Source organism: Choloepus didactylus, chromosome 21, assembly GCF_015220235.1.
Source record: "Choloepus didactylus isolate mChoDid1 chromosome 21, mChoDid1.pri, whole genome shotgun sequence".
Taxonomy (NCBI): Eukaryota; Metazoa; Chordata; class Mammalia; order Pilosa; family Megalonychidae; genus Choloepus; species Choloepus didactylus.
Window position 1 is genome coordinate 21,022,869 of NC_051327.1, and position 15,297 is coordinate 21,038,165.

The 15,297-nt window shown below is 50.8% G+C and overlaps 1 protein-coding gene across 2 annotated transcripts in view; it reads left to right on the forward strand.

The window, feature by feature from the left end:
* The first annotated feature begins 13,651 nt into the window (after nucleotides 1–13,651).
* The window catches only part of LOC119517560 (Grid2 interacting protein), a 34,481-nt gene continuing 32,835 nt past the window's right edge, over nucleotides 13,652–15,297 (forward strand). For both annotated transcript variants that reach the window (XM_037814383.1, XM_037814382.1), the window contains exon 1: nucleotides 13,652–14,065. In XM_037814383.1, coding sequence (XP_037670311.1) covers nucleotides 13,652–14,065 — 414 coding nt within the window. The remainder of the gene's footprint in view (nucleotides 14,066–15,297) is intronic.

Below are 15,297 nucleotides of genomic sequence, written 5' to 3' on the forward strand. Positions count from 1 at the left end.
AACCAGAGGGGCATGCTTTGTCCTGAGCAGATGTAGCTACTGCACACCCCAGCTATAGGGCTGGGCCTTGACTGGTGTTAGCCATTTGTGATAATCCTGTCCTCCTTATCACAGTGAATTTTCAAAACAAAAGCCAACCAGGGCATGGCAAGCCTTGGACAATTAGAATGAAACTAGGATTCAGTGGTTGTGAAAGAAGATGCCTCCTGTCCCAGGGATGTGAATAAAGGTGTTAAAGAGGAAGCGTGTAGCCTCACTTCCCTCGTCTTGGGACCATGGGGAAGCCAGCCTCAGGATGAAGCCAACACACCAGGAAGGGCCGACCTCAGGGAGGCAGAGAGAAATGGAGCCAGAGCCCTGAGTGAACCGTGCCTGAAGCCTGTCCCTCTTGGGGGCTTTTCACTCAGATGAGCCAAAAAATTGTCTTTATTTTTTAGATCATGCTGAGTTATGTTTTCTGCAACTCGCAACTGAAAATATCCTAATCCTAACAGAAACATGTAGTTACTCTGCTCTTCTTCCCCATCACGTTTTTCTTTTTAAACTCATTTTACATTTTATAGAAATATCTACAGAATAGCGAAGGAAAAACACTCTATATCTTACCATTGTGACTATTGCTTCATTGTTGTGTGTTTCTGTATACATATGAAAATGTGCATTTTATATTCATTCTAAATGTTTGCAGAGCTCTTAATCATAGTGTTTAAACCATTTTGAATTTTTACTTAGCTTTCCATAAAGTGAGTTTCATCTATCTAGATAGTCTTAATGATTAAATTATCCAGGGCTCAATATAATGAACTTAACATTCTCTTATTATTGGACATTTGCGTTATTTCCTACTTTTTCATATTATAGATAGTTTTGCAGTTAACACCTTTATAGCTTTTTCTCTTTTTTTTTTTCCAGTTGAAATATTTTCTCAGGATAAATCTCTCAGCGGTTGGTCAGTTCCTGAAACTCATGTGGTTCTGGTATTTTATTTTTTCCCTCTGTTCTTCAAAAACCTCCAAGCACAAACCTTGACACCTGTATTTTATAAATGACACAGAAGACAGTATTGAAGTCTAAAACCAAAAATTTAATTGAAGTGTGAGACAAAGGATTGTATCACCTGTGAAATATGCAGCAAATAATCCCTCCTTAGAGCTTTCCTAAACCGTGCTGTCAGCCCCTGAAACTGGACCTGTGGTGTCAGTTTTTTACCTGCTGCAAGATCAGTTGACAGGATCAACCACCTTTTACACCGTCATCTCTTGTCCCCAAGGGAATGACTGAGGCAAGTCTTTGGAAATGGGATACATGACTTCATCGCTACTCTTGCAGTAGGCGCATAGCATAGGATTCTTGTTTGTAATCAGTGATTTGTTGGTTGTGCTGAATTTCACAATGGAGAAACAAAGGAGAAAAAAAACACAGCAAAGGGATTTTTTGTTGGAGGGCAAGGACTGGGTCTGTGTTTGCTTACTGTTGTATCTGTAGCAACTATTTTATTGCCTAGTTCATGGTAGATGCTCAATGAAAATGTGTTGAATGAATGAAAGATGAATTATACCTGAAGAAAATCTATATCCTGGATAAGATTAAAACAAAAATTCCTCTGGCCATTAGGTGGGGCCATCTTGGAGCGTAACGCATGTGTGGACAACTTACACTTCCAAATTTACAATTATCCTTTGCTACTGTGGTTGCTGCCCCTTAAAGCAACTGTGCTCAGGCTGGGCACCGCAGCAAAGGGGATCACCAGGGCAGAAGTTCCATACTCGCTTCTGAACTGGTCTTAACCCAGCACGCGGCTCAGCTCTCCTGACTCCAGATGCAGGGTGGCTTCCGGAGACCATCTCCGCAGTGCACCATCAGCTGTGGTATCTCTAGAACTAGAGTTGCCAGAGAGAACACAGGTATTCTGTCTTATATTTATACCGAAAAAAATATTGTTCACTGTTTATCTGAAATTCAAATTTAACTGGCCATCTTATATTTTTTCTTTGCTAAATCTGGCAATGCCATTTTAATGCATCACAACAGAGATTCTAGCTTTCTACCCTAGGTCAAGAATTAGTCTTGCAGCTCGACTCTGGCCACCCCTCAGCTAAGCAAGAGGAGCTTCCAGCCCTGGACATTAAGTTGGGGCTGGACTGTGATGATCAATGAGACATTTTCGTAAAAGAAAAGCCAGTTGACAACCTGGAGAAAGAGCAGAAAAGCAAGAGATTTGGGGCTGACCGATAGAGGATGGTCTCTTCATTCGTATAAAGTATATACGATGTGTGCTCCACTTGTTTGTTCCGCAAGTTACACAGAAAGAGGCTGAGAAAGGACAGGGGACAACACTGTGATCACCATGCTTGGAGATGTGGGGAGGAAGTCAATGGTGATATCTGATTAGGGTCCCAGGGTCATATGACTTTCTTGTTAACATTCCTGGGACAAGTGAATCAGGACTAACACTGGGCTCCATTAAGGGCAGACATGAATGTAAATCCAAGAAGAAATTCCGAATGAAAATATTGGATAGGAAGCCATGTTGGGGAGGCGAGGTTAAGAGTGTGAACTCAGGAATCAGACTGCCTGGGTTCCAGGTCAGGAGCCACCTCTTCTAACTGTAGAGCTTTGAGCCAGTTACTTAATTTCTCTGAGCCTCAGTTTCCTCATCTGTAAAGTAAGGATAAGAGAATCTACCTCAAAAGGTGGTTGTAAGGATTGAGTGACAGAATGCATGTAAAGGACACTCAGTAAACGAGCCACTAATATCATGGATGAAATCCTCAAATTTAACAAATGTGCTCATTATAGAAGAAGAAACCAGGAAGTATTTCTGGTGCAAGAGGTTTGGGGTATCAAGATTCTTTATGTTGCAAGTAATGTAAGCCCAACTCAAACTGGAATAAACAGTAAAGGAGACTTCTTGGCTTCTGTCCCTGGAATGTTCAGAAACAGGTCTGGCTTCAGGAATGGTTTGACTCAGCAGCTCAGTGACATCATCAAGATGTTCTTTTCATCCTGCACACTGCTATCAGAGTATCAGCTTCAACCCCAGCTTTCCTCCTGGTGGTAGGATGGCTGCCAGGCACAACTGGGGCTGTATGCTTCCACATTCACATACAACAAGGCAAGAAGGGAGGTCTATCCCAGCATTCCCAGTAGGAGTATTGAGAGTCACCTGATGGTGCTGGCTTAGCTCCTAGACTCACTCCTAGACCAATTACGGGTCTAGGAGAGTGGAATGCGCCATTTGACTTGAGTTAAGATGCCCTGCTGAAGCAGCAGGAGTGAACATCTTCCCCCAAAGCACATGAGCTACTCAGGGAAGGGAAGCTTCCAAAAGGGAGATCTGGGGCATACGAGGAAGGGGCATGGCTGCTAGGTGGGCAACCAACAGTTGAGCCTCTAATAAGTTGTTGTATCTGGAATGACAGGAGGAATGTGTCAAAAATGCCCAAAGATAAGATAAAGGCTAGGAAGAAGGAAAACATGGGATGCTTTCCTAAGAGTCTGTATTAGTCAGGGTCCTCCAAAGAAACAAAACTGCTAGGATAAATGTATATATACTCTAAGAAATTGGTGGTAAGGGATTGGCTCATGCAACTGTAGGGCTGACAAGTCTACAATCTGTGGGGTAGGCCAGCAGGCTGGAAATTCAGGCAAGAGTTGATATAGCAGTCTTCAGTCCAAAATTGATAGGGGTGAACGACAGGCTAGAAACGCAGCCAGGGGTCCATGTTGTAGCCTTGAGGCAGAATTCCTTCTTCTCCTGGAAACCCCAGTCTTTTGCTCTTAAGACCTTCAACTCAACGGATGAGGCCCATCCACAATGTCAAGGGTGATCTCCTTTACTTAAAGTCAACTGACTGTAGACATTAACCACATTGACAAAATATCTTCATGGCAACAACTAGAACAGTATTTGACCAAACAAGTGGACACCATAAACTAGCCAAATTGATGCATGAAACTAACCATCCCAAGTCGCTCTGGAGAATATGCCCACATATAAATAGAGACACAGACTCACTCCCCACAGCTGATTTCTTTGGCAAGTGGGAAAAGCATCGCATGAGGAAGGGGTGTGTAACGAGCTCTGTGCAGAGAACAGAGGCACGGCAACAACTCGTAGATGTCCTTCATTTCCCAGACTCAAAGGCAAATCTATTAATAAAATTCCTCCCTGGCAGCCATCTCCTGGTGCAGGTTCAAGGAAATCAGTATTCAGAGGAAGCGGGGAGGAAATTTTAGCCACAAAGCCGCAGCCACACAGTTCTGCAAGGTCACCCAGAACGGACGTGATTCCTTAGGAAGAGCGAGGAAGTGTAAAGAGAGAAGGGTCCGAGGCTCTCCAGCTGCACGGAGCTGGCAGAAAAGGGGGAGCTGGCAAGGGGGGCCAGTTGAGGACGGCTGAAGAAGTAGGAGGAGACCCAGGAAAGAGGGGCACCACGGAAGTCCAAAAGAGGAAGTGTCCTCTAATTTCCCCAGGGATGCCCAGGCAGGTGAGGCCAATGGGGGTGGGGGGTGCAGTGGGGCTGGGAGTGAGCCCCCCACAGACTCCACGATGTCCCCAGGGAATGCGAGGCACCCCCCCCATCCCCTCTCCTGGCCCCCAGTGGTGACCGTGGACCAACCTTCCAGGTTCTGCTCACCTGGGTGCGCCCACCACCAGGGCAACCACTCCTCGGAGCCTGCTTCCAAAGCTGCCTCCCGGGCTAAGGGGCTCCAGATCTGCTGCAAAGGCCTTGGAAGCCGCACTGCCCAGGGGAGGGGGCACCCTGAGCCTGCAGGGTCGGAAGTGGTTCTGCACATTGGTCCCAAGTCAGGGGACCGAGGGGAGAGGCGTCTGGGATGACCAGCACATCCTCCAGCCCTGGCGACAGTGCCTCTGGAGTGCAGGGTAGTTTATGGTGTCTGCTTGTTTGGTCAAATACTGTTCTAGTTGTTGCCATGAAGATATTTTGTCAATGTGGTTAATGTCTACAGTCAGTTGACTTTAAGTAAAGGAGATCACCCTTGACAATGTGGATGGGCCTCATCCGTCGAGTTGAAGGCCTTAAGAGCAAAAGACTGGGGTTTCCAGGAGAAGAAGGAATTCTGCCTCAAGGCTACAACATGGACCCCTGGCTCCGTTTCTAGCCTGTCGTCCTCCCATATGAATTTTGGACTGAGGACTGCAATATCAACTCTTGCTGATAAGAGGCCACGCAGCCCCCAGGCTGGCCGTGCCCGAGTCACCTCCTTCATGCACCCACAACAGACGTCACCCAGCTCCCGTGACCAGACAGGCCGCCCCTCCTGGCCTCCCTCCTGATTGTCCTCTCCCTGCCCACTGCTCAGGCGCTCGTTTCTTTTGGGTGTGAAAGAGGCCCTTGAACCGCTGGCTGGTGCCCACAGCTTCCCTCTGTGGTTTGTGGTATGAACCATAAGCTTTTGCAATACATTTTTTTTTCTTTTCCAAATCCCCAGCTTTTACATTGAAACAAAATAGTTCGGCTTTCAGAGCCTTGTCTTAACAATAGACACACCGAAGTCTACTTTAGGAAGTTGAAGGTCAAAAAGATGGCTCTTTTTAGTCTAAATCTTCCCCACACACACCCCATCTAAAGTCAGCTTAGCACTGGGGAAAGAGCAATGAGTGTAAGGAACGGACAGGGTAACTGCACAGAATTCCAAACTGTTGTCCACGGTGTTTGTTGCTGTCACACTGACCTATTCCAGGCTGGACTGAGGATGATTCACATAAGCATATGAAACAAAATAAAATAATGATAAAAATGAGTAAAGGGGAAATAGGACAAAGGAGAAATGAGCACAAGAAAGACAAGGTAAAGCCAGGTGCGCCAGTGGGCTGATCTCACGTCTGTCGTGGAAGTGTGGGTGCTGGGAGAGGCTGCCACCCACACCTGGGCTCAAAGGCCAGCTCTCCGTGAACTTCAGGCTGAGACCTGCGCGGGCTGCAGTGAAGGCTCAGGCCCGTATTTTGCTCTTCACTATTGTGCTGTTAACACTTCATATGGTTTGACAGTGGGATTTACAATCCAATTGCCGTTCATCACTTTACTCTCTTCCAAAAATCCCCTTCCCAAGCCGCTCCCCCATTAGTTCACACCAGATGCACGGCTAAGTAAGGCCTCCAACTTTGGCCCTGTTTGCCACTAAGCCAACCTTCCTGCTACCTTATAAGATTGAGGCGATTGTCCCAGCCAGGCTAAGTGCCCTCTCCGGTGTGTTCCGGCACATCAGCCTGTGACCCAGCATCTCAACACTCGCAGGCTCGCTAGCCCCTTTTACTGTCCTCCTCTGTGGTGGGGACGACATTGCTGACTGCATGTCCCGTCTCCCTCAGAGTTTGTTCTGGCATTGAAAGGTGGGCAAAAGAATTGTAAGTCACTTCTAGTTCTGGCTCTGAAAACCTCTGTGCACAATCGTCAGGCAAACTCTTCCCCTTCTGGAGCCACATGTTTATGATGCCAGTATCACAAGGTAGAAGGAATCTAGAAACCCTGAGTCTTTTCCTGGAGGTAGGCGCTCCCAGGAGAGCTGCCCCACCCACACCAGCCATGATGTAGGTGATACGTGAAACTTGTTTTGCGTTAAGCCACTGAGATCAGGGGCTGTTTGTTGTAACAGCTAACATGGATCACCCTGACTAATACACCATCCAAGCTGACTGTAAAAACTGTAGCCTGGCCCAGTGCTGGTCATCCAGCCTGCCCTCGAAATGCCACAAGTCATTGGTCACCCTTGGCTCTCACAGGATGGTCAGTCGTCTGGACAGACCTCCCTCACTCCCATCCAGGCTGTCACCCATCCCCCTCTTTTGTCAGAAGAGGGCTTAAGGGCCCAGAGCAGATACACTCAGAGGTTCTGGGTGAGAATGCAGGGCTGCAATTATCAGCCCCCAGTGTGGACCCTGCTTCCTTTGTCCAGAATGGCTTGATGTGTCAGGGAGGCCCGTGTAAAATCAATGGGCATGGAGAGAGTGAGGTGCCAGCCAAGTTTAAACCAGTGTCCGGGTTTTCCCGATCAATCCCTCTCTGCCCTCATTTGCTCTCCTTACCCAGGGGCTCAGAACCTGAATGAAGAGCCTTTCAGCCATAGTCTGATAAAATGTCACAATGACAAACAAGCTGTGCCCAGACTCAGCGAGATCAGGGAGGAAACCAGAGTGGAGGTCACCCTGCCAGCAGGGGTGAAGCTGGGGCTGCCCGAGGATGCCGGCCACTCCCTGGACCATGGCCGAGGCCGTCCACAAAGGCAGAGAGAACCGCAGGGCCCAGCCGGGCTGTGATAACTCTTGTTATAGCTCTTTGGATTTAGCCACAAGAGGTTGGCGTCCACGGGCAACTCCGCCCTGACGTGGACACAGGTAACAGGGACGTTGGGCAGACAATGTGTGACATCCAGATGTGTGACGCTTCCTTCTTCTTTCTGAATTACAATTTTATTTTAAATTATTTTAACTAATTTTGGGGTAAAGTGATATTTTACTCAAAAACCCCAGATATTCCACGCTTAAAGGGGAGATGGGGAGGGGGGCCCCTGACAACCGAGTGAGGTACACGGTGTTTCGGGTGGTGAGGATGGCGATGAAGAAACAGAAAGCAAGGGAAGGGAGGAGAGGAGTGCTAGGGGAGGACTCTCGGAACAGGGGACATCTGAGCAGGACCCAGAAGAAGGGTGGGAGCACTGGCTCGAAGAGTGTCCCCCAAATCCATGTCCACCCTCAGAAGGTGACCTTATTTGGAAACCGGGTCTTGGAAGATGGAGTTAGTTAACAATCTCAAGATGAAATCCTCCCAGATTTAGGACGGGCCCTAAATCCAGGGCCCAGCGTCCTTCTAGAATGAAGAGAGGCCACCGAGAGAGGCCCAGGGAGGACTTGAGTGACGCAGCTGCAGCCAAGGGATGCCAGGGGCTGCCTGGGGCCACCAGGAGCTGGCAGAGGCCAGGAAGGTTTGTCCCTGGAGCCCTCAGGGGAATGTGGCCCCACACATACCTTGATTTCAGAATCAAGAGCTGCGAGAATACATTGCTGTTGTTTTAAGCCGCTCAGTTTAAGTCATTGTTACCCTAGAAAACTAATACAGAGGAAGAGCAGTGTGCAGATATCCAGGGGAAACCCTTCCCGGGGGAGGGAGGAGCTGGTGCAAAGGCCCTGGGGTGGGTCTGTGCAAGGACTGAGCATGGGGTGGTGTCGAGGGGGAGAAATCAGGCAAAGGCAGGGTGCCCGCTGGGAGAGGCCTTGCAGGCCACTGTGAGGACTTTGGCCCTGAGGACAATGGGGAGGCTTTTGAGCAGAGGAGTGACAGGATCTGGCTTTCGCTTCAACAGGACCATCTGGCTGCCTTGTTGACAGTGGGTCACAGGGGACAAGGGGAGGCTGGGGGTAGGGGGGGTGGCCCAGGCACCGGTCCAGGAGAGGCAGGACGGTGACTGGGGCCAGGGTGGTGGCAGCCAAGCAAGGAGAAAGTGGATATGTCTCATTATATTTTGGAAGTGGAAGGTAGAGTCAGCAGGATTTGCCGGTATTTGAATTTGGGATGTCAAATAGAGTCAAGGAAGCTGGCCCCTCTCAGCAGCAGCCACCCGGGATTTCCAGGGGTTCTACTTTCTTTTCCTGTTGACATCCCCCAAGGAAAGCCGGCTAGCCTGGGCCTGGCCCCACTTCCTCCTCCTGCTGGCACCCCCACAGCTTGGGCAGCACCCACCTCTGGCTCAACCTTCTGAGATTGTTAATGAAAGAAGACAGAAGAGCATCACCGAGTAAAGCCACCCGTGTGACCCACCTGCTGTTTATGTCTAACAACCGTGCAGCACAGCAGTTCTGCAGCCTGGTACACAGTGGGAGCTGTGCTCTAAGAGGTATTCAATCGCAACATCCGATGCTGCTCTCCCTTGAGCTGGGGACATCCTTGTTCACGCACGGTTGTGGTTTTTCAATGACAGTGTACCATAAGCTCCCCCTAGCAGAGAGTTTATAATGTATGTAAGAAGAGAAAGCACACATAGACACATCACATGTGCACGCACACATACACACACATAGAGTAACCTGGAGAACACCCTCAAAGCAGAGTCTGGAGAGCATCCTGCTCAATCATGGAGCACTACGAGTATTTTCTCGTCTATCTTACCCCCCTCCTGCCCCTTGAGAAGAGGATTTTTAAAAATAAACTCTAATTTTAGAATTGCTTTAGGTTTACAGGAAAGTTGACAATAGTACAGAGTTCCCACATGCCCCACTCCTAATTTCCTCTGCTATTGAAATCTTACAGTACTCTGGTACATTGTCACAACCATGAACTAATGTTGATCCACTATTATTAACTAATCCAGAGTTCCTTTGTTTTACCCTATTGCCCTTTTTATTTGTCCCAGAATCCCACATTCCATTTAGGTTGCCACGTCTCTAAGGCGCCTCCGATCTGTGACGGTGTCTCAGACTCTCCTTATTTTTTATGACCTTGATAGTTTTGAAGAGTATTGGTTGGGGTATTTTGGAGAATTTCCCTTAATTTGGGTTTGCCTGATGTTTTTCTCCTGGTTTTGGGTTTGGGGGAGGAAGAACACAGAGGGAAAGTTCTGTTCTCATCACATCAGGTCAAGGACACAGGCTGTCAACATGACTTTTCACGTTGACCTTGACTTTGATCACTGGGCTGAGGTGGTGCTTGTCAGGCTTCTCCCCTGGAAAGTTCTCTTTTGAAGGAAGGCACTAGGTGCAACCCATGCTTGGGTGGGTGGGGGGGTCTGGTTCCATCTCTTTGAGGGGGATTATCTCCACAAATTATTTGGAATTTTTCTGCATGGGAAATTTGTCTCTTCTCCCCCATTTGTTTACTGATCCAATCAATCATTTATTTATATCAGTATGGACTCATGGCTATTTTCTTTATTCTTTGGGTTATAATCCAATGCTGTGGTATTTATTTTGTTGCTCAAATTCTTCCAACCTTGACAAAGCTTCATCACTGCATATGTGTGTGTGTGTGCGCGTGTGTTAGCACGTCCTTACTTTCTCGAACTATAAGCTGCTCCAGGCTCATCTTGTATATTCCCTGCCCTTGTCCTAGAATCAGTCACTTCTCCAAGAACCCCTGGTTCCTTTTATTGGAGAATGGGGTTAGAAACCAAAGTCTGGGCTCTGGGTGTGGACATTGCTACTGGGGTGTCCTTGCTTGAAGGCCCTTGTTGCTGACAAAGCAAGCAAATGTGTGTGCACATACTAACCCACTAATATCCACGGATCTGAAATATTTCTGCGTGCATCCATCTGTATCTACATCACGCCAAACATGAGTTCATCCTGATGTCATCACATGCATCATTCCAGCCCCGCCCACTGCCTTGCTCCTCTGTAACCTCCCATCCAACAGAGGGGAGCCTGGCTCCCACCGTCCGTTGACTTAATGGTTCAATTCCAGGACACAGGTACAGCGACTGCAGACTCGCCAGCCTGTACCCCATGGGAAGCAACTTTACCAGCTAGAGCTGTTTCTGTGCTCACTTCCTCTTGCCTTCCTGAGTCTCCACACATTTCCAAAGTCACTTAGTCAGCATCTTTCCCCCCACCCAAACCATTTTTATTTTCTGGCGTGTCCTCCCCTTCTCCGTAGCAGGAGGGGGTGTCCTGCTACGGGGTCCTCTGTGGGGGCCAGATCCTCTTACCATGTAGGGTCTCACCAGACCCACCTGCCACCACTGCTCCTACCCGGCCGAGTGACACCCCTCTCCCCGAAATAACCCAGTTGACTCCTCTCAACCCAGCGGCCAAGCTCGGTGGTATCCTGGGAGGACCCAACCCCAGGCCAGCTCCAGCCCAAGCCCAGCCCAGGGGCACAGGGAATAGCCCTCCTTCCTGCCTGAGGCCTGATGCCACAGGGGCCAGTCTCCCTGGGCCCCGGCCAGGCCGTCCAGCCGTCCCCCGGTTCTCCTGGTAACCGGGGCCCTCTCGGGTTACTCAGAGGATCGCTTTGCCTTAGAGACTCCAGCTGTCACCTGGGGCACATCAGTAACCGGTAACGAGGTCCTGGGCGGCAGAGGGTTGGTGACGAGCAAGTATCCCCCAAAGCATCCCGTGGGTGCTGTGCTCTGTCCTCTGCGGCCACTGCAGCCATCAGTGAGGAAGGTGAGCAAACCCAGGGCTGGGGGCGGGGGGCAGCACCCAATAATCTGGGATGGGGGCTCCAGGCTGCTTGTCTCTCATGCCCTGAGATACCCCAGGCACCCCATCAAGAGCCTGGATTTCAGTATCCAGATGAAGGTGTGGATGAGAGCATGGCCCAGACTGGGAGCACTTGTGGGGTGGGAGAGAGGGGGTCCATCTGCGGTGTTTGGGGCACACTGGGGGGCTCTGACATGGTTCAAATGCCCAGTGGGTCTAAGCACTGGCAGCTTCTTTGGCCCTGTGGGCCCCACAGGTTGGGTGTAGCTGTTTTAGGACTTACCTGTGCTGGCCTCTGACCGGCAGCTCTGCCCCAGGTGTACTGGTCAGAATAGATGGAGGGGGCAGGGAGGGAACTGTGTGCCCCGGGCTCTGAATCCAGAGTTTCCATTGGCCCCTCTTTGATGGTGGAGGAGCTACCGGCTTCTCTCCTGGTTCAAGAACTGGCCTCAGACCCCTCTGAGACTCGGCAGTGCCCCCTACCCAGCTTGGCCCAGTGGACACAGGGGCCCAGTGCTCTGCCTCCCAGTGATGGAGGAAGTATCCCTGTGGCTCCAGGCCGCGTGGCCTGCACCACCAGACTTCTGTAAGGAACCCCTGCTCTCAACAGACAGACAGACAAACACAGACTACTCCATCCAGAACAGTCTGTCCTCATCTCCCCAGGTTGTGTGTCCCCAGTCCACCCCACCAGCCCACATAATCTGCCTCAGTCGTAGGATAGAAACTTTCTCCCTCATTGCCTGTTCTAGAGCCAAGATCCCAGAGATCCCAATTCAGCCACACCATGCTTCCCCAGGAAGGCCAAGGAGAATTTTACCACTCAAAAGGCAAAGCCCACCCCAAAGTCAGTATTAAAGGAGACAGTACTTCCATATAAGACCCCTTGTCATTTCCTCCTTGCCTAGAAGTTTATAGCCCTCTGTATCCTATCAGTTGCAAGTGACAGAAACCCAACTCTAAACAAACTTTTAAAGAGGAAGAAGAGAGAAGTTTGTGTACCTCATGTCACTGGGAAGTCCTTTTGTGACATGGCAGTTGTGTGGATTTCAGGCACAGTTGGATCCAGGATTTCAGGCCACCTTGTAAGAACTGACCCTCCACTTGGGGGTAAGATGGCTCCCGGCAGTTCCAAACCTGCATTGTCCTTTGGCTCTTGGGCCCAGAGAAAGGAGCTCTCTCTCTCTCTCTCTCTCTCTCTCTCTCTCTCTCTCTCTCTCTCTCTCTCGGCCAATGTGGCTAATCTGAAGGGGCTCTGACCACGTCCTTGGTACACACAGGCTGGGACAAAGTGATTGGCCAGGCCAAGTCAAGGCCCACCCCTGCCACCAGGGTTGTACAAGGTGAATGTTTGTTTTTTCCCCTAGAATCCCAGGACAAGGGAGAGAGAGAGTGTGCCCTGTAGCCAGCCCAGCAGGTCTCCTACACCAAAAATGAGGGCAGCCCATGGGAGCATCCTTACGACAGGCAAGAATCCCCTGGTCCCAGGCTTTGTCTGAGGTGGACCAGAAGGCGGCGTGGTCCTTAGACTGAGCCTTGGGTGGGCAGCACAGGATGGCTGGCCCTGCCGCCCCCAGCTGGGGGACCTTGCGCAGACACTCCACTTCCCTGGGTCCAGGGAGGGGTTTAGAACCTCTGCCAGGGATATGAAGGGTCTCTGGGACCTCTTCTGGTTTGACAATTCTGGGCTTCTGGGAGTTTGTGATTTGTGCAGGCCCCTGAAGGGGGATTTTGGCAAATGGAGAGGGGGTAAGGGGAGGGATTCAGGTGGAGGGGGTGGTGAGGAAAGAGGGTGATGGACGCTAGAGTGCACCATCAAAGGCAGACAGCCAAGCAGGCACATGGGAAAGTGTCGCCTCATTGATTAAAAAGTCAATGAGCACAAATTAAGACTAAAGGAAAGGACACTTGTCTTTTACATACAGAAAAATCTTTGTTTTTTTTTTTTTTAATTACGAAGTCCAGCACTAATAATTTAGAGAAATGAGTGGCTATCTCCAGAGCCTGCCCACCTTAGCCTTTCATGCCCCTTAGGATATTGAGGTAGCAGCTTTCAGCCCTCCCACTGCCCCTATTCCTGAAGACCACACATCCCAATCACTGTCCCTCCAAACTGAGGACCCCCTCAAAGCCCCTGTAGTCTGAGACCCGGTCTTTATCCAGCAGATGTCTTTCCACCGCCCTTCTGCCCCCCTACCTCCCATCTAACTGGTCCCTCTAGGACCCCAAACTCAGAGAGACTGCCCTATTCCTCCAGTTGTTTGGAGACAAACAGGTGGAAGACTCGTGTCCAGGCAGGCAGCTGAATGGGGAAGGGGGAGAAAAGGCTGACAGATGGAGGGGGACCAACAGAGAGATAGTCAGAGAGAAAAGACAGCGTAGAGGCCCAGAGAGGCGAGGCTGCAACTCTGAGAGACATGGGGTGTCGCAGGCAGGGCTGCAAGAAATGCCTGGGCCTTCTCTCTCCCTCTCCAGCTGAGAGCTGCTGCTGTCATGCCGGATACCAACGAGGGCTGGCCCGAGGACTTCGGATTCCGGCTGGGCGGCTCGGGCCCCTGCTTTGTCCTGGAGGTGGCTGAGGGGAGCAGTGCGCACGCCGGGGGGCTGAGGCCTGGGGACCAGATCCTGGAGGTGGAGGCGCTGGCCGTCGGCGGCCTGAGCCGCGAGCGCCTTGTGCACCTGGCCCGGCGCTGCCCGCGCGTGCCACCCAGCCTCAGCGTGCTCCCGGGCCCCGACGGCGGTCCCGGCCCGGGATCCAGTTTCGCACCCACGACGGCAGCCTGGCGGCCCGGGCGCGGCGGCCACGGCCTACTTGTGGGCCGCGAGCTGCTGCGCCTGGCGGGCTGCAAACGCTCGGACACGGTGCACCGAGAGTGCAGGCGCAAGGCCCAGGAGTTCAGCCGCAAGGTAGGGTGCGCGGGGCGGGGCGCTGCAAGATGGGGACTTGGGGTGGCGCGGCGCAATCGGGGCTCTGCAGGAGTCGGAGGCAACCCTCCAAGGGCCTGGAACCGGGCCTGGAGCCGGGCCTGGAGCCGGGCCTGGAGCCGGGCCTGGGACCTGAGGCTCCCACCGGCAGGAGCAGAGAACCCTTATAAAGGCAGATTTACCAGAAATATAATGGCACTCAAGTTTCAAGAGTGTACCTAATTTTGCAATTTTTATTTATTTTATGGGAGGTTTTTTTTTTTTTCTTTTGTTTTTGAGGTGTGACATACATACAGTAAAATGCATTGTGTAGGGCTCGGTAAATTTTGCATATGCCTACACACTTGTTAATATGACCACGATCAAAATGTAGAAAGATAGAATATAGGTAATAATAGAACGTAGAATATAGAAAATTCCATCACCCCAGAGGGTTCCCATGTACCTCTTTCTCCATTTATCTACCCCGGCCCAGAGGTAACTGCTGCTCTGGTTTCCATCGCTCTAGATGACTTTTGCCTGTTGGAGATCTTCATATCAATGCAACTATCTAGTCACACTCTTTGGTGCCTGCCGCCTTTTGCTCTACATTGTGTCTGAGTCTCCTCCATGCCATGGTGTGTAGCAGCAGCTTTTTCTCCCTCTTTCCTGGCTTACCAATGTAGGGTTCTTTTTTAAAAGAGCCGCACTTGTTTCAAGACCCCGTAAAACCAAGATCTGGACTGCTTTTCATGGCAGTGTGGCTGACTGGAGGGACCCTGGTTTGGGTCTCCTGAACCTTCCAAGGGCATTTCCTGCAGCCGCTGGCACAAATGGGCTCTGAGGAGCTGCAGGTGGAAAGTTAGGGCTGGGTGTCCGGCTCCTGGGATGGCCAAGGCGTCTTGTCACAAGAGGAGCCCAAGGCCTGAGTGAAGACCTGGGGGAGCAAGGGTGCCCTCAGTAGGGGTGAGGTATGTCTCGGGGACCTGGGAATGGGAATTTGACCTCAGGGCAGACCCCGTTCCCTGCAACACCTGATTTGCAAAAACTTGGGCTGTTTACTGGGCAAATCCAGGCAAGCCCCGGACACCCAGGATGTGGGCACAGTTACGGAGGAAGAACTTGTCTGGTATGGTCGCATCTGCCTCCAGCCACAGCAAGATCTCCATGCAGCTCCCACCTCTGACCTTCCTTCCCTGTGTGTCTGACCGTCATCCCCAGGACCTCATTTGGCT